This window comes from Elgaria multicarinata, chromosome 6 (assembly GCF_023053635.1).
Source record: "Elgaria multicarinata webbii isolate HBS135686 ecotype San Diego chromosome 6, rElgMul1.1.pri, whole genome shotgun sequence".
NCBI classification, from domain to species: domain Eukaryota; kingdom Metazoa; phylum Chordata; class Lepidosauria; order Squamata; family Anguidae; genus Elgaria; species Elgaria multicarinata.
Window position 1 is genome coordinate 66,475,384 of NC_086176.1, and position 25,688 is coordinate 66,501,071.

The 25,688-nt window shown below is 41.7% G+C and overlaps 1 protein-coding gene, 1 long non-coding RNA gene and 2 other non-coding genes across 8 annotated transcripts in view; 1 reads left to right on the forward strand and 3 right to left on the reverse strand.

The window, feature by feature from the left end:
* EPB41L4A (erythrocyte membrane protein band 4.1 like 4A) overlaps positions 1–11,941 on the forward strand; it is a 124,186-nt gene extending 112,245 nt beyond the window's left edge. For both annotated transcript variants that reach the window (XM_063129542.1, XM_063129543.1), the window contains 5 exons: positions 214–261; positions 364–432; positions 4,310–4,420; positions 7,994–8,075; positions 11,138–11,941. In XM_063129542.1, the coding sequence (XP_062985612.1) occupies positions 214–261; positions 364–432; positions 4,310–4,420; positions 7,994–8,075; positions 11,138–11,266 (439 nt within the window). In that variant the 3' untranslated portion in view covers positions 11,267–11,941. The remainder of the gene's footprint in view (positions 1–213; positions 262–363; positions 433–4,309; positions 4,421–7,993; positions 8,076–11,137) is intronic.
* Positions 11,942–13,089: 1,148 nt separating this feature from the next.
* Positions 13,090–19,239, reverse strand: LOC134400882 (uncharacterized). 4 transcript variants are annotated; one of them, XR_010025598.1, is made up of 5 exons: positions 19,161–19,239; positions 18,451–18,540; positions 16,115–16,166; positions 14,845–15,174; positions 13,090–13,556 (listed from the first exon to the last, which is right to left on the reverse strand). It is a non-coding gene; the product is annotated as an uncharacterized LOC134400882 (long non-coding RNA). The 4 variants fall into 4 exon arrangements; XR_010025597.1 differs by having other exon boundaries at positions 18,420–18,540; XR_010025599.1 differs by having other exon boundaries at positions 18,399–18,540.
* Positions 15,916–16,043, reverse strand: LOC134400993 (small nucleolar RNA SNORA13). The gene has a single exon (XR_010025625.1). It is a non-coding gene; the product is annotated as a small nucleolar RNA SNORA13 (small nucleolar RNA).
* LOC134400994 (small nucleolar RNA SNORA13) lies at positions 17,695–17,832 on the reverse strand. The gene has a single exon (XR_010025626.1). It is a non-coding gene; the product is annotated as a small nucleolar RNA SNORA13 (small nucleolar RNA).
* Positions 19,240–25,688: the final 6,449 nt, after the last annotated feature.

Here is a 25,688-nt window from a genome sequence, read left to right on the forward strand (position 1 = left end):
CAGTTAAAGCTGCAGGAGCCCTGCCCTCTTTTGTATCTGGCCACTCTAGTATAGCTAAAAATGCCATATCCATGTTATGAAAATTTAAAGCTGTTCCTCTGCTGAGATTTGAACTCGTTAAATTTCTGTTATTAGTTGGCACAATGTCAGGATTTTGTGTTTGCCCAGGATCATATATATGATGACATGGTATCCTTTTTTATGTTTATATAGGAGAAGTCCAGATGTGCAAGCAAAGGAAGAATTATGGAAACACATTCAGTAAGTATTTCTGCAGAGATGAAAAGCTACTAATGAATAACATAGATATTCATATTTATGCACATGGTTGTTTAACTTCTATTTTCTCTCATCCTTTTCCAGAAAGGAACTTGTGGATCCATCTGGCCTCTCTGAGGAGCAATTAAGAGAGATTCCATATACTAAAATAGAGTGAGTTTGTTAACTAGAGAATAGGAATGTTTACATTCCTAGATAGATAAAAATCAGTATGGATATGTATAAGTGGAGAGGATCATGCAAGACTGTTGTGATGATTTAGGGGGGTGTCATTATTATGCCCTTTGGGAGGAGACAAACGACCAACCAAGTTTCTGTTCCTCCTTATCTCCTTTGGTAACATGAAACCCAGATAAGCTAGGGCACATGGGGAGAGAAAAAGAATACAACTCCCTTCCTTGAATTTAGTTTGAAATCACTATTATTATTATTATTATTATTATTATTATTATTATTATTATTATATCCCACCTCTTTTCCAGTACTGGGACTTAAGGCGGTTTACAAGATTAAAACATATAAATATAAATTTACAAGAGTTAAAATAGAATTAAGTCCATAGTAAAATTAAAAACTACTACTACTACTACTACTAATAATAATAAATTTATTTCAACAGTAAATACAATATAATATATAAAAAGCAGTTACAATTTTAAAAAATCCAATACATTAACACAGGTCCAGAGTATTTCCAAAAGCCTGCCAGAACAAAAAAGTTTTTGCCTGCCTCCGAAAGTGTAACAAAGAGGGAGCCAGTCTCGCTTACCTGGGCAGGAAGTTCCAGAGTCCCAGGGAAGCCAATGTAAAGGCCCTCTCCAGCGTTCCCACCAGGCGCGCCTGTGATGGTGGTGGGACCGAGAGTACGGCCTCCCCTGAAGATCTCAGGGCACCGGCAGGCTCGTAAGGTAGAATACGATATTTCAGATAACTTCTCCCAACAGGTGCAAAGCACATAAGCACTGGACACCAATAACGGGCTCAAGTTAAAGGAAGCCAGATTCCAGCTGGACATCAGGAAAAACTTCCTGACTGTTAGAGCAGTGCGACGGTGGAATCAGCTACCTAGGGAGGTTGTGGGCTCTCCCACACTAGAGGCAGTCAAGAGGCAGCTGGACAAGCATCTGTCAGGGATGCTTTAGGGTGGATTCCTGCATTGAGCAGGGGTTTGGACTCGATGGCCTAGTAGGCCCCTTCCAACTCTGCTATTCTATGATTCTATGATACCACCCGTTAGGTTAGACGGGAAGGAGGGCACTTAAAGGAGAATAGCTCTGACTGGCTCAGCCAGACAAAATACCTTGTACATCTTTCCAGATCCTGATCTTCTCTAAACAAGTGATTTATAGCACGCTCGTGATTGGCCACTCACGGAAGTTGGCAGGTTCATTATATGACGTCACCAGCATCCAGGGCCCCTAGAAATAGTGGGTTTAAAACCCCCAGAGATAATGTGGGAATATCCAGGAATTTGCACCACCTCCCAGCGTGTAATCTCGGCATTGCGCTATAATTACGCCATCAGATGGCATGTGTCATTAAACTGAATTGAGCAGATGGAGGAAGCAGACAGGAAGTATTCAATTTCATAGTATGTGGCCGCTTGTGTAATGGTGCTGTCACATCCAAGAAAGGAAGTGGATACAGGAAGTCATGGTAAAGCAGTGTGATTTTTTAAAAATGTAGAGAAAGCCCCCTAACAAGAAGCAGCTGTCCCCAGCTAAAAATACCCACAATGAAGAGACACTGAGAAAGAACAGGGTGTCACAATTGGAGAGGACATTAAATCTTTAACCTAACTCAAATAATAAATGACACAATCGACTGTGAACATCCCTCCCACCTCAAGGAAGCTACTCAGCATGCTAAGGTGCCAGTCTGGAAGAGGGGTCCTGCACCTACTCTAGAGTAAAAAATGAAAAACAATAACAATGTAGCTGCTAGACACAGATTTAAAGTAATGTCTGTTTTGGCCCTGTTGTGCCAAAGCCCACCACCTTCCACTTTCTGTGTGATTGGGGCTGTTCGTTTCTACTTCGGCTCTCAGTGGCACCTCCTACACTCCTGCCGATATGCTGAATAGCAAATTGCATCACACTGAAAATCTAGAGAAGAATTTGGGGAAACACAGTCAAGCCACCTTTTCTCATAAACACTTTAAAATGGCCTGTTCCTCTGATCATCTAAAATGACGCGTTTGACACACTTGACCCTGCTTCTCCAGCACGCGGCCTTTAGTTGCCAAAACACCATTGCTGCCCTCAGATCAGACTTCCATTTTATTCCGATAATTGGCCATCCGGGACTTCCGTGTAGTGATGCGCTCAAGTGCTTCCGACAGGAGTAGAGTTGCATTTTGCATCACAATGTTATTCTGCTACATCACTGAGCAGGAGGAATCAGGAGTGGTCCACTTCCGAAGGCTGGATGTGAAAGATAAACTCTGATGCACACACCATTATGTTCACCAAGTCAAACATTAATGCTTAACCCCATGACTGCGCATGGCAGCCTTGTCTGTTCCCTGCCTTTCAAGTGTTTTCAGACACTCAGGAGGGTACTGGGAATGAAGGCATGCTTTACTCTTGCTTATTAAAGTTCAGTGATGATACAGCACTCCAGAATATCCAACGTGCTTCACATACATGATTTTAGTAATCCTTACAACAATCCTGAAAGGTGGGCCCAACATTATTATTCCCATATTTAAGAGGAGTCTGAGAGGATAGTAACTTGTCTAGCAAGTTCTAAAATGCCTCCGCTATAGAAGTTTCCCAGAACAAGGCTCTGTGCAGGCGCAGGGCCCATGTGTGTGATGCACAGAGGCCATGAAGAAGAACTGCTTTAATCAAAGCCCTGTCAGGCTTGCAACAGCAAGGCAGAAGGGGAGGTAGGAATGTCCTTTTTTCTTTCTTTTTTTACAATTTCCCTCCCATTGGTTGCAAAAGGAGGGGAATTAGGTATGCCAACTCCAGGGCTAGCATATATTCCCCCAGTTCCAGTGGGGTGTCAGGAGAATTGGAAGGATGCGGATTCTCCCGGCCTCCCTTTTGCCTCTACTGACATTGGAGACGCAAGGCCTGCAGGAGTTTCTGTGGTGGCAGGGAGGTGGTTTGTGATGTTGGATCCCTCTGTGTGAGGCTGGACATCTTTCTTCCTGCTCTGGAGACACCCTTCCAGGGACCACAGCATTGCAGCCTTCACCACCTTGATCTACTTGCTCTGAATTAAATTTACCTCCAGAGCCTTACCTTTCATGCATGCAAGCTTTCCTTATTTCCTTAATGCAAGTGATGCCATTTTGGCATCTTTAAGCAGTTTTTTACATCAAAATTCCTGCTCTACATTCAATTTTCACTTCCCTCACTCTGCTCCAGGTAGTGAGGAAATGAAATGAAGGAATTGCCTTTCCCAACGCCCTGTTGACTCACTCCAGCAGGGTAGATGTGTCTTCATGGGTGCAGCTTTTTACCATTTTATTTGGCTGTTTTCTTTCACTTCTCATAGCCACTGATTCCAGGGGAGCGGTGGGGAGAATTATACTATGCCAGATCAAGTCCTGGGCATAGGAGGGCTTTGGAATCTGTGGATCCAGAGTCTCTCCCAGCACTCCCTGTTTTTTGGCTCTCCAGTGGCAGAATTCCAGTGTTAGATAAGCACCAGCTGCATATCTTTCTACAGCCTCACAATGGAAATTTAACGCTGGGTCTCGCTCACTTGAGGGTTGAAACCCAAAAAATCCTATGGCCTCCGGAATGCCCTCCCACGGACCATAGGATTGCAGCCCAAGTCAAAGTGTTTTTTTTAATTAAGCGGGGCATCTCTTATTAATTCTGGTACAGGAATTCGGACTTGATGATCTATTGCCTGTTTTGTTGTTATTACGTTCTTATGTTATAAAAAAAACTTGATGATGGATGTAATCCTTAAAAAGCGAAAGGATTTTCCAGGGTTATCACCTTTTGTATTCTTTTTGAAAAGGAGTCCCAGAGATAGTAATCTGCTCCTGGAAATTTTCTTTCCCCTTTAGGACTCAAGGTGACCCTGTTCGCATTAGACACTCCCATTCCCCTCGAAGCTATCGCCAGTATCGACGGTCGCAGTGCTCTGATGGGGAGAGATCCGTTCTATCAGAAGTGAAGTATGTTAAATATTGAAGTAATCAATGGTTCTTGACAAATCAATGCCATCCCTACACCCAATCAGATTATGTGCAACTACATGACTGGAATATAGCAATTGAAGGATATAACTTGTTCAAAAAGAACAGAAGAAATAGAAAGGGAGGTGGAGTTGCACTATATGTTAAAAATACCTTTCCCTGCACAGAAATACAGGCGGGTAAGACTGGGAGCCCCATCGAGAGCATCTGGATTAAAATAAATGGGGCAAGGAATAAAAAGAACATGATAATCGGGCTCTACTAACGACCACCCAATCAAGGAGAAGACGAGGACGAAACTTTTGAGAAACAAATTGCCAGTGTTTCAAGGAAGTGTGATGTAGTAGTGATGGGGGACTTCAATTATCCTCATATCTGTTGGGAGACAAATACTGCCAAAATCGTCCCTTCCAAGAAATTCCTGACGTGTGGGTGATAACTTTCTCCTACAGAAAATGGAGGAAGGAACTAGAGGATCGGCAATCCTTGACTTGATATTGACCAATAGGGATGACTTAGTGGATAAAGTGGCAGTCATGGGAACTCTGGGGGAAAGTGACCACGTCATACTTGAATTCTTGATTATGAAGGAGACAAAGTTGAGTGTAGCCGTACACGTACTCTGGATTTGAGGAAAGCTGATTTTAATAAACTCATAACTATGATAAGTAAGGTCCCATGGCAAATGAGCCTAACGAGAAAAGGAGTACAGGATGGGTGGGAGTATCTAAAAAAGGAAATTTTAAAGGCACAGTTACAAACAATTCCAACAAGGAGAAAAGATAGAAGACAACAGAGGAAACCAATGTGTTTCCACAAAAAGCTTAGAGATGACCAGAAAACAAAAAAGGATACATATAGGAAGTGGAAGGAAGGCCAGGCTACAAAAGAAGAGTACAGACAGGTGGCGCAGAAGTGCCGAAATGGCGTCAGGAAGGCAAAAGCTCAGAATGAGATGAGATTAGCGAGGGATGCTAAAAGCAATAAAAAGGCTTTCTTCAGATACATGAGTAGTAAAAGACAGAGGAAAGAAATGGTGGTTCAACTGCTTAATGAGGATGGCAAATTGATTACAGATGACAAAGAAAAGGCTGAAGTGCTCAATTCCTACTTTGCCTCGGTCTTCTCCCAAAAGCGGGTCTATGACCCCCCTGGAAAAAGTGAAGCAGAAGTTGAGGGGGCAGGATTACATTTTGAGATTGATAAACAAATGGTCAAAGAACACCTAATTTCCTTGAATGAGTTCAAATCTCCAGGGCCTGATGAACTGCATCCTACAGTAATGAAGGAGCTAGCGGAAGAACTCTCAGAACCTTTGTCTATTATCTTTGCAAAATCATGGAAGACGGGTGAGGTGCCGGACGACTGGAGGAGGGGTAACGTTGTCCCTATCTTCAAAAAGGGCAAAAAGGAGGAACCTGGGAACTACAGACCAGTCAGTCTGACATCCATCCCTGGGAAAATTCTGGAGCAGATGATAAAGAAGTCAATCTGTAAACACCTTGAAATCAATGCAGTGATCACTAGAAGCCAACATGGATTTGTCAGGAACAAGTCCTGTCAGACTAATTTGATCTCATTTTTTGATCGGGTAACCTCCCTTGTGGACTGTGGGAATGCTGTGGACGTCATATATCTTGACTTCAGCAAAGCTTTTGACAAAGTGCCCCATGATATTCTGATTAACAAACTAGCTAAAAATGGGCTAGATGGAACAACTATTAGGTGGATTTACAGTTGGCTACAGAATCGGACTCAAAGAGTACTTATCAATGGAACCTTCTCAAACTGGGAAGAGGCAACAACTGGGGTACCGCAGGGCTCAGTCCTCAGCCCAGTGCTCTTCAACATTTTTATTAATGGACGAGGAGGTGCAGGGAACGCTTATCAAATTTGCAGATGACACAAAATTGGGTGGGATAGCTAATACCCTGGAAGACAGAAACAAACTTCAAAATGATCTTGATAGGCTGGAGTGCTGGGCTGAAAACAACAGAATGAAATTTAATAGGGATAAATGCCAAGTTCTACATTTAGGAAATAGAAACCAAAGGCACAGTTACAAGATGGCGGATACTTGGCTCAGCAATACTACAAACGAGAAGGATCTTGGAATTGTTGTAGATCGCAAGCTGAATATGAGCCAACAGTGCGATATGGCTGCAAGAAAGGCAAATGCTATTTTGGGCTGCATTAATAGAAGTATAGCTTCCAAATCATGTGAGGTACTGGTTCCTCACTATTCGGCCCTGGTTAGGCCTCATCTAGAGTATTGTGTCCAGTTGTGGGCTCCACAATTCAAGAAGGATGCAGACAAGCTGGAGCGTGTTCAGAGGAGGGCAACCAGGACGATCAGGGGTCTGGAAACAAAGCCCTATGAAGAGAGACTGAAAGAACTGGGCATGTTTAGCCTGGAGAAGAGAAGATTGAGGGGAGACATGATAGCACTCTTCAAATACTTGAAAGGTTGTCACACAGAGGAGGGCCAGGATCTCTTCTCGATCATCCCAGAGTGCAGGACACGGAATAACGGGCTCAAGTTAAAGGAAGCCAGATTCCAGCTGGATATCAGGAAAAACTTCCTGACTATTAGAACAGTACGACAATGGAATCCGTTACCTAGGGAGGTTGTGGGCTCTCCCACACTAGAGGCCTTCAAGAGGCAGCTGGACAACCATCTGTCAGGGATGCTTTAGGGTGGATTCCTGCATTGAGCAGGGGGTTGGACTCGATGGCCTCTGCTATTCTATGATTCTACCATTTAACAAGATGATTCTGCAACGTCTTGTTACGATGCTTTGCGTTCCCTGGTTGGCTTCTCTGGAAAAGGTTGGGTGGAGAGGGTCAGTCTTTTGCACCTTGGCTTGTTACGTAACTCCTCATTTTATTCAGCAATGACTAAAGGAGAATCTACACCATTACTGACAGGATGTTGGACCTCCCTGTATTCTCAGGAGCACAAAACTTTTGTACTACAAATGCTATCCTGCCAGAGGAAAGGGCAGTGCTGTATATGAAAACAATTGTCCTTTTCCTCGTCAGGAATTTGTGAAGTTGCCTGGAGGAAACAAGGTCACTGCCTGACTTGAAACATAATATGGGAAGCAACCATGACGGAACTCAGGGCAGTAAATCAACACAATTAAAACCTGCAGCAGCATCTATCAGAAACATGTAGGAACATTTCAGCGTTCAACTCTTAGAATAGGCTGGGATTCATTTATTATAAAAACTGTAATTCCTCTTTGGGCTTCAGGTGTGCTGTAGAGCAAGGGTGGGCAGAAAGTAGATCTCCAGATCTTTGGCTCCACTCCCAGCATCGCTGACCACGGACCATGCTGGCAAGGGCTTCTGTGAGCTGAAGTCCAAAACATCTGGAGATCTACCATCTGCTTATCCCTGTTGTAGAGGCACTGGTCAACTGGAAAGCCTGTAACTCAGGCTTATTGCAGATAAACACATCAGTGGAGAGACCTGTTCATGTCCAAGTAACCTTTCAATCCCCCTACCCCTTTTTACACATGAAGTCTGCAGTTTGTTTCTCTTTTTCAGCTCAAAAACAGACCTTGTGCCTCCATTACCTGTAACCCGCTCCTCAGATGCTCAGTGCCCCACCATCGCAGTATCCCAGCAGGTTGGTCATGGAGTCTTTTCACTATGTTTTGTATGCTTGTATATCATTATTCATGTCAGATTTTTTCTAAGAAGAATTTCAAAATATTCTTGGAAATTGTTCCTTTTTTAGTTAGGTTTATGTGTTGTCATTTTCTAAATGGAAGTTTAAAATATAAAAATAAATTTTAAACATCCTGTTGTTTTAATTCTGAACAAAATAGTCACCAAAGTTTGTACTTGCACCATATTGTTTTTCTTGAATTTGAAGGCATTTCCTCTTCATACATTTAAGAAGGTTTGTTCTCACAAGCTCAGAGATAGCAAATTAAGGCTGTAAATTGCAATCCTATGTGAATTTGAAAGTAGGTTCTAAAGAACTTGGGCCAATCTAAACATCACAGTAGAAGTATCACTGAATATACAGAAGTTGGTTCTTAAGTGTGCAATCCTATGCATGTTTAGACAGGAAAAAGTCCTACAATTTCCAGCATATCTAAACATGCATAGGATTGTGCCCTAAATTGTTAATATTTATTTATTTATTTACATTTATATCCCACTTTTTTTCCTCCAAGGAATCCAAGGCGGCGTACATATCTCTCCTCCCCTCCATTTTATCCTCACAACAACAACCTTGTGAGGTAGGTTGGGCTGAGAGTCTGTGACTGGCCCAAAGTCACCCAGTGGGTTTCCATGGCCATGTGGGGACTAGAACCCAGATCTCCCAACTCCCAGTCCAACACTACACCACACTGGCTGCTGAGGGTCCCTGATTTTCTTTGTATGTATGTATTAATCCTTACCACATACAACTGTAGTCTTGACAGAAATCCCACCCACCCGATAGGCAGATATTAACCCCAGAATGCATGCTCTCATGGGACCTATGGGAACTTATCTTAGGGCTAACAGTTGTCACAAGTGCACTGAAGCAGGGGTGAAAAGGATTAACTCCCCCTCTCCAGGTGCTGTGATACTCAAACAAACACCCCCAGTATCTTGTCTACTTTGGCACTCAGAGAGATTTACACATGAGTAAACATGTATAGAATCAGGCTTTTAACTACGATATCATGAAAATACGGTCATGATTTTTGAAACCAGAATAGACTCCTTGCTTTGATGTGATAGCAGTGCAAGTTACTGAATTGGTAATGTGAGCCAGTGTGGTGCAGTGGCTAAGGTGTTGGACTGGGAGTAGGGAGATCTGGGTTCTAGTCCCCACTCGGCCATGGAAACCCACTGGGTAACTTTGGGCCAGTCACAGATCCTCAGCCCAACTTATCTCACAGGGTTGTTGTTGTGAGGATAACATGGAGAGGAGGATTATGTATGCCGCCTTGGGTTCCTTGAAGGAAAAAGGTGGGAAATAAATGTAATAAACAACAACAACAACAACAATATCTTACCTGCCTCTCCATTTTGATCGAGGTGGGGAACAACAGTAAATATAAAATACATAAAACTGATTTAAGAGCATAATATACATTATTAAAACATCTAAAAACACCCTAAAATTCCACTGGATAGGCCTGCTGGTAGAGATCAGTCTTGATAGCTTTCTTAAATGCTAATAGACTGTCAAGCTGACGAGACTTCTCTGACAGGCCATTCCACAGTCTGGGAGCAGCAGCAGAAGAGAAGGTCCTCTGGGTAATACCCGTCAGCCTAACTTTGACTGACTGAAGTAGATTCTTCCCAGAGGACTTGAGTGTGCGGGATTGTATGGGAGAAAGCGATCCCGCAGGTAGCCTGGTCCCAAACCATGTAGGGCTTTAAAGGTGATAACCAACACTTCTCCTGGAAACTAATTGGCAGCCAGTGACGAGATTTTAAAACTGGTGTAATGTGGTTAACCCCTAGGTGTACTGGTGACCAGCCTGGCTGCCATATTTTGAACTAGTTGAAGTTTCCGGATTAGGCACAAAGGGAGCCCTATGTAGAGCACATTGCAGAAGTCGAGCCTCAAAGTTACCAGCACGTGCACTACTGTCTTTAGGTCTTCCGACTCTAGGAAGGGGCTAAGCTGGCGTATCAGCCGAAGCTGATAGTAGGCACTAAATAAATAAATAATAAATAATGTATATGATTTAATTTTATGCATCTTGAAAAATCCTGGAATCCTATTTTCATGATGTGGTTTTCAGTTCCTTCTAAAATTAGGAATTCGCTTATTATTACGTATCAGCTATAAGAACACTGCCAGATCATTATTGCTTAAGTAATTTCAATGTGTTTTTTCTTTGAATATTTGATAACACAGCAATTGTTGTTTACTGATTTCTGAATATTTTATGTAAGAAAAGAATGTAGGCTTGAATCAGGCTGGAAGCTATATTAGATTATCTGTGCTACGGTTGCAAGTTTTAATAAATTAGTTAGCCACTTGCAAGAGGGGTGGGTACATTCAAAATTCTCCACCAGTTTATCCATATAGATCTTTAATATATATTTTTTCTGTACTTGAGATCTGAAACTATTGATATGGGTCACCTTTCGGTCCAAATAGGGCTCTCAATGCAACATACCAAAAAAAGCACACAGAAGGCACATGTTCCCATCAATCTGAATTCGCTTGGTGGTGGGACATGCAGAAAGGTATTCAAAGATCTTAATTATGAGTAAGTTCATATGAGAAGATATGGTCTTTCAGATATCCTGCCTTCAAGGCACTTTAGGCTTACTTCTTTCATACATCTACTGCTTTTGTAATAAGAATGATAAATTACACAGCCTAGGGATTGTACTAAGTAACAACTAGAGTCACTTCATGTAACCTTATTTGGTTAAATGCAAATAATAATAATAATAATAATAATAATAATAATAATAATAATATACACCAGATATTATCTCTTGAAATCCATGCATGTTAATAAACAGTTTTTTTTCTGTGATTTTTTCATGTGTTTAAGTTTAGCAATTAGCCCATTTGCTAAAGCGTGCAACTTTCCCCATTGCCAATTAATGTGTGTACATTAGTATTAGTAATGCCTTTTCAGGACTGGGACTGTAACATAAAATAAGTTAATTTTTCCTCAGTTCTACATTATAAAAATATGTATTTTTTTTTATCTTCAGAGGCGAAATGGATCTAAGGACAGCCTGATAGAAGAAAAGTCACAGGCATCCATCAGCAGCCTGGATGGAAAGCACAGCGCTAAGACAATAAAAATCGTACAAGCATCACGGTTTAAGATAGACACTTGACTCCTATAACAGAAGACTGCAAGTGATTGCTGCTTCCTAAATGAATTTACAAATGGTACAGGCGTCCAAATGCAATTGCCAGAAAGACTTATTTTCTTGGCCTAAAGAAAAGCCAAGACTTAAGTATAAAATGATCTTGCTTAAGAACACTTTGAAGCCCAGCCTGACTGCTCTGGAAGTCACACTGATAAGACCGGTATTTTGAACAAAAATAAAGGCAGCTGCTGACTTATGGAACAAAGACTTTATTAAAACACAAGCCAGCTACTCCAGTTCTAGAACCAATTACAGCTGATTGTAATAATGGACACAGTGCCCTGGGTGACTCTGAGATTTGATTCCAAGAGTGGAATTATCAGTAAAGGTGCACAAGGGTCAATGCATTTGCCAAATGTGCAATAGCAAATGTTCTTTACTATGAGGGCTGCAATCCATATGCCTTTACTTGCCTAGCAATTACATACTCCGTTCTTGTTCATAACAGTGTTGAATCTCTTATTAGAACTTGACAGATCACCTTTATGCAATGAATTTATCATACAGATTACTTGGTTATGCAAAACCAGATTTCCTTTCACGACTTTATACATGGTCTTCTAATTTAGTACTGTTCCACTAAAATGGAAGCTTTTCTTATAATTCATGATATCATTGCCAAAGTTGTTGGGACATTTACCATGAAAATGAAAAGAACTGCCACGATCTTTGAGAGAATTGCAGTCATGGAATGTTTCTGAATATTCTGGCTGCTTAGAAGTTTAAATTGCAAATACACACAGGGCCTAGAACTACAAGTACTTTGTGTTGTAGAGAAAGGATGGAGTAAACATTTCTATTGCAGTGGTGATCAATTGCCAAAGTCTCACAAGTTATACATGGAAGACAAAGATATCATACAAAAAGCCCTGCCACAAACACTCTTGTAAAAGCACTGGCTCTGGAGAAAGAAGCACAAGTTGAGTCACCGCTTCCCTCCCCCTACTCTACTGGGAAAGATGACGAGATGATAGAGCAGGAAGAGATGTGAGCTAAGTGGCAGTTTTCAATGCCTGCTAGTTCACTGTTGGATTAATTTCGATTTCTCAACAATTTTGAAGATATCCCACTTTTTTATCTTAGAAATACTACAAGACACAACACAGTGGACAGAATGTAGATCAGGATCTACTGGTAGATCTCTGGGTGGTTTGCAGTAGATCATCAGCAAGGGTTTTCTGACTTCGAATTATCTAAGAACAGCTGCTACTAAAAAGCTGCCTGAATTTCATTGTTGAAAAATAAAGCTTGGGAGAATAGATTTTTGTGTGAAAGAACTTGACAGCTTAAGTTACAAATTCCTTGGGTTGAGCATGTGCTCACAGATATTCTATTCTTAATATGTATGTCCACCCATATGAACCATTATTTGCACCTGGATCTTAAGAGTCCTATGGGAGGGAATAGATCCCCCAAGCTTTCAAGATCTTTTATAGTCAGAGCAAACTTTTACCAACATTTTTTGGATATTGTAAATTAAGTACAGGAAATATCAAACATGTTTTTGCCACTGGGGAGAATTAAAGATGGCAAAAAGCAGTAAAAATGGGTTATACCACCTCATACTTGAATGATGTAGCCCGAGGCATGTAATTAGTAATTTTCAGAGGTATCAGTTTTGATATAAAATGCTGATTTGAACTGCAATATGGCTGAACAAGATGGTGGATGCATCAAGAAACACTGATTTAGCTTTACTTTTTCCTTGGTAAAAGCTTTTCAGTAACTGCATTTGTTTCTGTGTATTATACCCTTCAGGGAGGAGGAATAGACATCTAGCAGATATGTTCTGTTTTGAAATCACTTTTTATTTTTTAAGGAAATCAACATCAATACAGATACATGTAATGAATGCCCTTATAAATGTACATGAAAAAGTGACTTGTGAGACACAAATAGAGAAAAATAAACCTCAGAATTCTAAGCTATATTCACTAATCATCAGTCATAAACAGATTCTAGCTCACTAGCAGAACCAGAGGTACTGTCTGATGCAAAATCAGAGCTTGTAGCATGCCATCTGGAAGAAATAACTTTATATAACAGATTGGAAGGCATCTGTCATCAAGTCCAGCCATGAACCGTTGTTGAACATGGAGCATCAGAATGATTGTAATGGAGCAGGACATAGGTCACCTGATTCATCTTCCAACTGATGACAATCATGGTCTTTGGTGTAACTGTTTCTTCCATTTAACTGCATAAGGTTCTGCTAGTGTGTTGAGTGAACTGTGCCTTGTCCATACATACGTTCCTGCAAGAGATGGAACCAAGTCAATATTATTTGGGCAGCCCTATAGAAACATGTCTGGTAGTCATCTTGCAGTTTTGTTTTAAAATGTTTGATGCCAAAACAGAATTTCCTTGACCTGGGAAACTCCACTTAAATACCATGATTAGGTCACTAATCCCTTTGCAGTAAATAGTGAGAATATTTACACCATGGATAGGAATGGTTCATCATAATAATATTTATTACCCGCTTCTCCCTCTGGATCGAGGTGGGGTACAACACAAATAAAAACACCATAAAATACACTAAGACATGTTTAGCTCAAAATGCTCACCCACCATGGCTTAGCATGGAGTGTGAACAGTCTCACCACATGCTGCATCTATCTATTATTGCAAAGTGGCATGTCCTACATTCAATGGGACTTCAGTTAGTCTGTATAAGCTTTCTTCCATACCTTATCCCTTCAGATCTATATTATTAATCAGATGCTGGGGGGAGCACATGCTTATGGGTGAACAACCCCCCAGTTGCAGCTACTTCTTGCCTTTTGTCTCCCTCTCTGCTGAAGAAAGCCTCTCCTCTTTTGACCTGCAAGCCTCCTTTCCAAGGATGCTGGCACATGGCTATAGGAAGTTCATGGCACCTTTTCTCTGAACTTTAAAGTTGACAGAGGAAGATGTTGCTAAGTGGCAACTGTGGCTGGTATTGGTGTCATGGTGGAATCAGCCTCATTTTTTCTTATCTGTAAAAATGCAGTGTTCACTAGTTAGTTGCCTGTGAACAGGGCGACTTCCAGAAGAGAATCTCCTAGCACTACTAATTGCTCTTCCATTGTAAGCGACAAAAGATATTTCAATGGATGTTCCATACTATTAGTATTGTGCATTTTAGATGTACTGTGTTCCACCCACACCAGGTGGCGTGGCATGGCATAGCTATGACCAAGGAAGGTCCAACTCACCCAAACTGACCATGTAATAAAATAATTGAACTATCACTTTAAACAAGATGAATTAGTACTAAAACACTGAAGTATGAGTATCAAATTACTACTGATGAGATCTCAAAGAACTGACTAGAAAGGCAGCAGGGGATGATGATGATGATAATAATAATATTCATTACCCACCTCTCCCTCTGGATCAAGGTGGGGAACAACACTAACTAAAATATAATACATCGTGTTTGTGATTTAAAAAAAGTACTTGTAAATGTAGCATATTCATGGGTTATAGTACATTTTAGGTCCCATAATAGTATTTCCAGGCTATATGTCATTATCATTACTATTCCACAAATAACTTACCATAGCAGTGGCTGAAAAACACTGCTCCAGACTACTGCAATGCTTGACACGAATCAGTCACGGTTTTGTTTTTTTGATTCAATACATTTTATTGCTGAGAAGTGACTCACATAGTTGATCCAATGTAAGGTTTTATCTTTGCAGCCATATTTCTCAACAAAGGAAACTTGTGAATCAACTAGATCCTTTTAAAACTAAATCATTTTGAAAGTCCACAATCTCCAGCTGTTTCTTCAACTTCAGCCTGACAGTTTCCCAATGGCCACCGCAGCTTCTGTGACATCAACCGGGCTAAATGGGTTTACAAGTAATGATACGACTGGTTGACAACTGCAGAGGGGAGGGGGAGAAAGAACTTCAGTTCAATTTCTACTGTATTTCCAAAATTAACAAATTCTTAATAAAACCTCAAGCACAGAAGCCATAGGCTGCTCCAGTACTAGTGCTGGATGAAAAGAAATACCTTGTCTGTCAGTGATTTGATTATGTGCCCCCCAAGATACTCTAAGCTTGGAATTTGGCCCCTGGGCTGAACATGTTTTCTACCCCTGTAGTAGAGGATGCAAGTTTGTTTTAAAGACCAAAGCCTCTGGGGGAGGCGCTGTTAATATGAATACATCACTATTAAAAACAACAACAACCAAATATATGTACTTTAAAACAGCAAATGGAACGAATAGCCTAGAAGCATGAAATTCCTAACATTTTGGATGTTTTCAACACAGTGCATAGTTAAATTATGGAATTCATTACAAGATGTAGGATGGCTTTAAAAGGGGTTTGGATAAATTCCTGGAGGCAAAGGCTATCAATGGCTACTAGCCCTAAAGGTTGTGTGCAGTTTCCAGTATTCGAGGCAGTAAGCCTGTGTGCACCAATTGCTGGGGAACATGGGTGGGAGAGTGCTGTTGCACCATATCCTGCTTTGTTTGTCCCTGGCCGAAGGCTGGTTGGCCACTGTGTGAACAGAGTGCTGGACTAGATGGACCCTCGGTCTGATCCAGCATGGCACTTATGTTCTTAATAACTCTGCATGCAGAGCTGAAGAGAGGAAACATTTTTCTACAAAGGTTATGTTCTAGCTGAAATGCAGAGAAGGTACATAATCCACTCTTGAACACATGACAGCTAGAATTAATGTATGCCTTTTCTGACACCACATTCACTGTAGAAAGTAATGAATGGGCAACACAAAGGCAGTTATACACTAACAGAGTTTGGGCTTATTCAACGTCTGTTGAGAGAGACAAACTACTTGTAGGTTCCATACCTTTAACTTTTAAGTGTGATGCTTGTCATCCAAAACTGTAGGTAGACTTTGACTACAGGAAAAAAAACAAAGAAGCAATGATATAATAATCCAACCATTTCAGTATGATTGCAAATCATTTAGTATATATAGTAATATTTTCCATTAAAATGCCCAGTTGGTCCCTCAGCTACAGGTAGCTACTACGTAATTTAATTCTGGAAGAAGGAACCTTCACAGATGTGGTTCTAATTGACCAAGTCACAGTACTCCCAGGAAACTCTACTTCCCAAAAAGGCAGTGAAGTTCAACTATAACAGCTGCCTCAGACAAACTCCCAAATGGCAGACTGTCCTGCACTTAGCCTTTTTTGCAAGGAAACAAAATAAGCAGACTATACAGCCCTGCCCTATGACAAGGTCTCTTCTACTTTGAAGAATTATGCTGAAATCTTATTTCACACTTACCTGGAAGTATGTCCTGCTGATCGCTACAGGATATACTTCTGAGTAAACATGCACAGGACTGCACTGTCAGTCTCCTCATCCTAATGGAGTTAGGAGGGGAGGGCAAACAGCTGGAGAGTACATATACAGCAGCTCTTTCCTTCTAGTGCTAAAGAAACACTAGCTCCTTAGATCTAAGAAAGAGAACCCCACATCCATACTATTGTGCAGTGTTACAAGGGCTACACACCAGGGGATTGTTAATCCAACAATTTCCTGGTGGGTAAGAGATGGATTTAACATTAATTTGTTACATTTCTATACCACCCAATAGCTGAAGCTCTCTGGGTGCTTTAAAAAGATTAAGAACTTTAAAAACTATGTGTATAAAAGCATATAAGCAGACAACATATATATATATATACACACACACACACACCCATTTTAAACAAGAAAAATCTAGGAGCGGATTAAAACTTCATTGTTTGCTGTCAAAGCCTAGAACAGGAAGACCTTAAACTGGCAGCGAAAAAATAACAATTTTGGGGCCAGGTAGGCCTTGTCAGGGAGATCAAACCATAACTGGGGGGGGCCCACCACTAAGAAGGCCCTCTTCCTTGTTGCTGCCTTCCGACCCTCCCTTGGAGGAGCCACCTGGAAGAAGCCTTTGATGATGTACATAGTGGTCAGGTAGGTTCATGCAACTCACTGTGTTTAGTATTAACTAATGCAATTGTGTAGGATCACAAGAATAATCTTAGGTCCAAAGCAGATGTGATGCCTTTCACAGAATTGCATAAATTCCTCCTACCCCCAGTAAATAGCTATAGGGGCCTCAGCCATCTCAGAAACCCAACACACACACAGCCTGCTATCTACATTGGAAGAAAACCTCCCACTGGGAACAACGCAAATAGGAAGCACAGGAGCCCAATCCAATTCAGGGGCGGGGAGAGGGGACTAAAGGTTTAAAGTTCCTCCTTTATCTACCCCCCCCCCCGGGTCCCTATTCAGAGCAGAGCCCTATACATATGTACTTTAAAAAAAATGAATGTAACTGCTAACTGTAAACAGCAACATGCCTAGTTTGCCCTCAGTTGACCAGTGTAGGTTAAGAAGAACAAGGAGGTGCAGACAAAGGCAGACACTCCCTACCATTGTCCCCCACTCACAGCAAACCTGGCAGGAACAATTCCAAGCTCAGGTCAAGTTTGCGAGAGGGGAAGTTTGTTTTATGCCTTCTCTGACACCACATTCATTAGCAGCCAAGATGAATGGGCAACACTGAAGGCAGGAAACACAAAAGGGACAGAAGCCAAGTGAGCTCGTGCACACTACACAACCACATAGTGCAGCAGGGGAAAAATATGCAAGGGAACCAAGTTTTCTGCACAGTTGGACATATGGAGCTTAGTTAGAAACTAGGCTGTTTCTTTAAAATAGAAGTAAGGAGGGTGGAGAGATAAAAATGGTAAATAATAGCTGAATAATTTTCTGTCTATCTTCATAACCATATACTAATTGTGTATATTAGAGCTCTCTCTTAAACCACCATTCCTCCCACTGCTTCTCTACTCACTCACTCACTCCGTCATTTCATTCTCATTTCCTCCCCTTTTTCTAGGAAGATGGGAGGGGGGGGGTTTGAGGTGCAGTGGGGGGAAATGTTTAAGTTAATACCTGAGCCACGTGGAACTCGCACACACCCTTCCCACTTAAGAATGGGCCGCCCTCAGCTAACCCGGCTATTCCAGCAGCAGTAGCAGCCCCTCCTCTTCTGTCTGTAACTGGTCCGAATGCGATTTCTACCCCGTCTCCAGCACCACCACACGCCATGCCTACCGCGTGTCTTCCACTACCTCCATGCGCTTGTAGCTTACGCAGAAAGCGCGCGCGCGCTTCCAGACTCACGTCACAAGCTCCAAGGCTGCAACTCGCCGCTCCCTCCAGGCACCTCCTTGCATCCCAAAGTAGATTCTCTTCGGGGCTAAATCTTCCGACCTGCGAACAATGGAAACGTATTTGGGACGTCCATGTTGTTTTCATATTTGTTTTAAATCAACAGCCGGGATTTTCCTTTAATAAGTAGCTCCAAATAAGAGCCCGGATAGGATCAGCCCTTAGCAGCATGTTCTAGTCCAACCTTGTCCGACCTAGCGCCCTCCAGATGTTTTCTACTACAACTTCCATCAGCCCAAGCCAAGATGGCCAATGGTCAGGGATTATGGGAGCTCTTCCAGCATACCTAGAGAGCACCAGGCCAAGAGCCCCGATAGGGCAAATTTACGAGTAAACTTTCACAGGCTGTAAATATTTGCTCTACGTCATTCCCTGCAACACCTCCTGTTAGTTTGCAGTCCTGGACGAAATCGCACACCTCCCTTCCACCCGGAACGCTAAACAGACGTTTTGGACTACAACTCCCAACAGTCCCACCCAGCATGGCCGGTGATGAAGGAGTTGTAGTCCAAACGATCTGGAAATAACCAGGTTGGGAGAGGCTGTTACATGGCCTGCTCCAGTCCCGGTCACTCCCGTGGGTAACTTTGTTCCTTCCTTTCTAGTCCAGGCTTCCTGCCTCGCCTGTGGCCGAAAGTGCCCCCTTACTTAGTATTACCTACCGCCATTTCAGGCTCAGCGGCCCCACAAAAGTCACGCCGCCTGCGCGCCACAAAGTGAAGGGCCGCCCTTTCCCCTTCCCGCTCCCTATATGCTCCGCTTCGGGGCAAACCATTGCTAGTACAGGGGAGGGAGAAGACGGGCCGGACTGTACCATTCAGCTGCAGAAGAGGCTTAAGGTGTGAAACATACCAATTCCTTACCCAAGAGAGGGCAAGTCTATGGCAAATCGCAAATGTACTCACTCACTCTTCACTTCTCCTCTCTTATCTCCTGAAAAAACAAGAGAAAGAAAGATGCAAAATGCGCCATGCTTCCCTCCCATTTCTCTCATTCTTTCTCCCCTCTCATCCAAACGGTTGCTAAACCATAGAGATAGACAATTAGAGTAGCGCACTCCCCTTCCAGCAGTTTTCTTTTTGATTTGGAATCTCCATTCTGCACGGGGAACCGTGCAAAAGCGGAGCGCTCCTGCCTGATGAAACTGCGGCTGCACTCCTATACACGCTTACCTGGGAGTAAGTCCCACTGAGCTCCATAGAATTTCCTTTGGAGTAAATATGCCTAGGATTGTGCTGCGAATGCAGAACAAGTTTTCTGTATTGCACTAAAAAGTGGTGAGGTCGAGGGGGGCGATCTATTTATTTAGAGAGAGTTACCTTTTGCCACAATTTGAGGTGACCAGATACAAAAGAAACCGGATATAAGAGAGGCCAATATGACTTTAACTGTTGTGATGAAGAGGGAATTTTACCAGATGCTGCATGCACACAAATGACACCTGCTGAAATTCCCTTTTCTTTACTTCTGTTAAAGATACAGGAGCCCTGTCCTCCTTTTCGTATGGTCACTCTAAGACAGTGATACTTACCAAAATTGAATCCGTTTAAAACAGTTTGGGTGTATGCTTTGTTTAGAGTTATTGAGCAGCTGTGGGTTGTTAACTGGCAGCCAAAGGCTTCCTAAATATTGAAACCATAGTTTAAAAACACACAGTAAAGGCCATGTAAGTGAACTGGAAGAAACGTTCACATTTGCAGCAGAAGCCTGAATGATCTCCTCAAGGGCTAGAGCAATCCTGTGCTCAGATGGAAGCAGGGAGCATTCTTAGTTAACTTGCACTTGTTTCTAATTATTTTTTCCTGCCATGGTTATTCCCAATGAGTTACAACTCATTGGGAATAACCAATACCCTCATTCCCTCATTGGGAATAACCAAAACTAAACTATACCAATAGTTTAGTTTTGGAATTAGTCTGGGGTGTGCTGCTATTCTCACATATACAATATAGCGCCTATCTGGTCATCCACCACTGACCTTCAGAGCAGCTGTTTTACTGAGTCAAATAGGAAACCTAAAGCGTCATCATGAGGGGGGGGGGATCACATTTCCTTACCGTTGCTTCTCCGCCCCCACTTTTGTCCCTCATTACTTCCTCTTGCTGTCCAGAGGGGAAAGACTATGTGGCTCATTCAGGGTCCATTTGTATTATTTATTTATTTATTTATTTATTACATTTTTATACCGCCCAATAGCCGAAGCTCTCTGGGCGGTTCACAAAAATTAAAAACCATGAAGAGCATAAAAACAACCAACAAATTTAAAACACACATACGAAATACAATATAAAAAGCACAACCAGAATAAAACCACACAGCAAAAATTAATATAGGTTAAAATATGAGATTAAAACAGCAAAGTTTAAATTTAAGTTAAATTAGGTGTTAAAATACTGAGAAAATAAATTGCACCACTTTTCCTGCACACAGCAGGAGATGGAATGCACATTCCATTAAAAAAAAAAGTGGGATTAAAAGGGGTCTATTTTGCGACAGAAAAATGAGCAGGCGGTGTGTGGGAGGCAGACATGGTTGTCTAAAGGATGAGTGCACATCCATAAGTGGGCAGTAGCAAGCATGCAATAAAACCTTCTATTCTCAGAACTCCCTGCAGGCTAGCTGGAGTGCTGCAGTCATTCTTTGGCTGAAGACTATAAATTGGACAAGCAATAGCCCTGAGGAAAAGGCAGGAGGATTAGACCCCAGGAAATAAATGTAACAATAAATAAATTCAGAATACTTAATAGCACCTTCAGATCAGTTGCATCAAATGAGTGTATCTTTAGGGAAAGTAGTATAGGATTGCCAAAGATCTACTACAGGGCATAATCCTGTTTGATTGGTAACGCGAGGAGACGTCTGTCTGGAAGCAGCCAAAGTGTAGGGTCTGTTTCCTAAAATGTACAGCATAAGAGAGAATGTACTAAATTATTTGTCTATGTATGCAATAAATGGGAGTGAAACTTATGCATGAATCAGTGGTGCAGGGATAATGTATGGGGGTTTTGTGCGGGGATGGGGGGAGTTCTGGCAATTTATATTTTAATTTTTCATGTATCTAAGGAAGTTCATAATTTATTTATAGTGTTCAGACATTGGGGCTCCATCATGCCCTAAAGCAGCTTTCTTTTCCTCTTCCCTTCCTCCATCCTTTGTTGTTGTTTTACTGAGCTGAAAAATAATTTCGGGTTATTTGAAAGCTTGCTCATTACTAAAAAAACAAAAAACAGGCACACTTTTTACAGCTTTAGTTGGTCATAATAAAAAGGTATTACACTACTGTGGTTTTTATCTTAAAAGATGTGCATCGTGATTGTATGTTTGCTCGTATTTTAGTCCCATTGAGTTCCATGGGGTCCTACTCCCAAGTAAATGAGCGTAGGGGTTGTTGCCTTACAACTGTAATCTGAAACCACCAGCTTTATATGGATCATTTTCAAATGGGAATGGCTAACTGAATAGAGATCAGGCACCAGAAGAAATCTTCCTGATCTGTATGCTTCAGGTTTTATTGAGAAACCACCAGGTGTCTCCATAAGCCTAATAATTTTTAGGAACAAGCAAAGAAAAAGATTGCAAAGTATTTTAAGAGCAGCTCAACACATGCCATTTTTCCTGACATAACTGTAGGGAAAAAAATGTACCAAATATGGACTCTATCATATATGAAAATAATCTAAGAGTTGATTTTGCAACAATTATGTTTATTTAAAAGTGCACTAACTGAGCATTGCAGCTTCCGAACAAGTAATCATGGTGGAAAAGAAAGTAAGTTATCATTAAGCACTCCCAATTTTGAAGCAATCTCAATTGCTGGGGAGAAATTTTATTTTTTTATTTTTTAAAAAATGGGAAGGGTAAAGCACTTCAGCGGACATCAAGAAAGGTGTCTGGGGGTGCACTGGTGCTCACTATGCTGCCCTCAGAGTACACTGTCTGAGCTAAGTATTTCAATTTTCCAGGAACCAAGACTTGTTCAGAGAAATGTGAAATCCTTGTAAAAAGAATGGGATCGTGAGCACAGACACAAGGGCTCTGCAAATTAATGCGAAAGAAGCAAATGTATATTTATTTATTTATTTATTACATTTCTATACCGCTCAATAGCCGGAGCTCTCTGGGCGGTTCACAAAAATTAAAACCATTCATAATATAAAACAACAGTATAAAACCATAATATAAAATACAATAAAATATTTGTTTTATTTATTAAATTTATATACCACCCAATAGCTGAAGCTCTTTGGGCGGTTTACAAATGTTAAAAACAGTTAACATTAAAAAGTATACAAAATTTAAAACCATCAAAAATATAAAAACAACAGTGTAAAACAACAGTATCCATTTAATCAGCAACAGTTCTGAGCTCCATAAAAACAAACAAACTTAACATTTGTTGTTAAATGCTGTTAAATGCCTGGGAGAAGAGAAAAGTCTTGACCTGGCGCTGAAAAGATATTTATTTTATTTATTTATTACATTTCTAATAATAATGTTGGTGCCAGGTGAACCTCATTGGGGAGATCATTTCATAATTGGGGGGCCACCACCAAAAAGGCCCTCTCCCTTGTTGCCATCCTCCGAGCTTCCCTCGGAGTAGGCACTCAGAGGAGGACCTTAGATGTTGGGTGCAGTGTACAGGTAGATTCATGTCGGGAGAGGCATTCCGTCAGGTATTGTGGTTCCAAGCCGTGTAGGGCTTTATAGGTTAAAACCAGCACCTTGAATTGGGCTTGGAAATGTATAGGCAGCCAATGCAAGCAGGCCAGAATCAGTGTTATATGTTTGAACCTTCTGGTTCCAGTTACCAATCAGGCTGCTGCATTTTGCATGCCAAATTGATCGTACCTCCTGAAAAGTATTACTAATGAAAAAATATACCTCAAAATCACTTACTAGATAAAGAGCAGATTGTCTGCTACTTTATTTGCATACTGTCTCTTCTAAATTCTGACAGAGCAACGTTTTGTAATTTGTCATGATAAAAGTACTGCAGGAGTGGTGTTGTGCTTATCCTTTGTAGGATGATCACCAAATGGTGGGAATAGGAATGAAAATGTGACCAGGACTGGGGGTGTTCTTTCCTAGCTGGTGGCTTACCTTTCTTTCCCTATATCTGCTACTTTATCTGCATTCTTCCCCAGAACCCTGGACTTTTGGAAGTGTGTTGGCAAAGCAATTGGGGTGGAGATTGGAGGCGCTGTAGAGAAAAAGAACCAGTTGTGTGGTGGGGGGAGGTTCAGGACCCTTTCACTTGCCATTTCTCTGCTGCCCATCACTCCCTCACAACACTGCTGTGTAAAGGAGAAGTAGTGGATGGGGTTTCAATATACAGGGTGGCTCTGCAATGTGTGAATCTGGCCTAAAATTATGCCACTGAAGTACGTGGGGCTTGAAAATGTTAAATTTTAGCTACATCTACCTTATGCATGGCTGGCATCAAGGGTAAGCATGGTTGAGCACTTGCTGAGGGCCCATGCCCAGCGGGGCCCTTACTGACAAGTGCCCCCTGGACATGCTCCTCCTCTTCACCATGGCAACCTGTTTGTTCACCTGCCTCTTGCTTTGGCCCAGGCAATGGTGGTGGTGAGAAGGAGGAGCAGGAGGAGGAGGAGGAGGAGCTGCTGGTGACAATGGTGGTGAAAACGTAGACTCACTGAGGGAGGAGGCCCATTGAGCACGTCTTGCCCAAGGGCCCTCAGAAACCTGGAGCTGGTACTGATGTTACATTATAACCATTTACATTTAGTAGAATTTAGCTCAATCCTATGAAGATTGTCGACAGTCTCCGAACTCGGAGGCTGCTAAGTATCAAACGCAGGGCGGCTGGAGTGTGGAGGCGATCTTTGCCTCCACTCTCCAGCTGCTCTACATTTCTGCTGGACAGATTTTGCTTGTCTAGCAGAGTGCTTCAGAGGGGGAAGGAAAGAAACATTGTATGGGCGATGCCCTAGTCTCCTCCCCACCCCACCCCTAGGGATGCCCCCTTGTCCGGTCTGCATGCTCCATTTCCGAACATGGAAACTTAGCCAGAACCGTGCTGACTCTGAGGGGGAGAAGGAGGGGAGTGCAGTTTCTGAGCTCTAAGGTGGGAGCCCTGTTTTGATCTCGGAGCCCAGATGCTGCCTAGGGAGACATAGGGTTGCACCCTATATGACTTTTGTGCATGGTCAATAAGTTGCACATTGTGACTAAGGTCAATTATCCAGCCTCTCACACATTTTTCATCCCTTGGTTGAACAAGATATAACATCATCAGTAACCAGGTGCAAGCAGGAAAGAATTCAACTCGGCATTCTGATGCTCAATTATGTTAGCAGAGATGCCAGATAGAAATCATAAGAACCTGGCCCACTCTAATCCTGATAACCATCATTTCCTGAATTGGATGTGAAGGGAAATGATGGTTAATTGAAGAGTTTTGGGGTTAATCACAGTACACCAAGGAGGGAAGGGGCGATGAGAAGATGGAGCATACAGGCACAAGATTGGTATATAACTCAGCTTATTTTGAGATATGTACATCCAAAGGAAGGCAAGATAAAAATATAATAAATGTAATAAGATATGCGGTTATAAATAAACCTGTGACCATCAAATCCATTTTTATGGAAACATTGTGTTATTACTGATTTTTCAAAATTATACCAATACTTAAAAAAAAACATTCTGAACTTTGTTCTTTGTGACTTATGTATCACAGCCAAAACATTATCCACATTATATCACCACTCCACTTTCATCCATTGCACTCTGAGAAGGCCTATCAACACTTTTATATAGTGTGAATCCCTGTTGTCTTCTTTTGTAACTTGTTTGGAGACCCCATGGCATCTTAATCCACTTCTTAAATTCCTGTTGCCTTGTCCATCTGTTGTTTTGGCATCTACCGTATCATAGCTTCTCTGTGTGGAAGTGTAACTTAATGTCAATAGGTTTCTGTTTGAAAAATAAATAAAAATAAAGAGGCATATGGCATTCCAGGGATGGAGGAAGAGAGATCTGTGGGGAAAGTGAGAGAGCTTCCAAGCTTCTCTATTAACTACCTGTTACTGGAACTGACATATCATCTTGCAAGTAGAAGAGTCCTGGTGCTTTAGCAGATGGGCATGCTGTAAATAGTCAAGGTGGTTTGCACATTGTAGGAACCAATGTGCAGGTGGGATGCATGATTTCCAGGAAGAAATGTG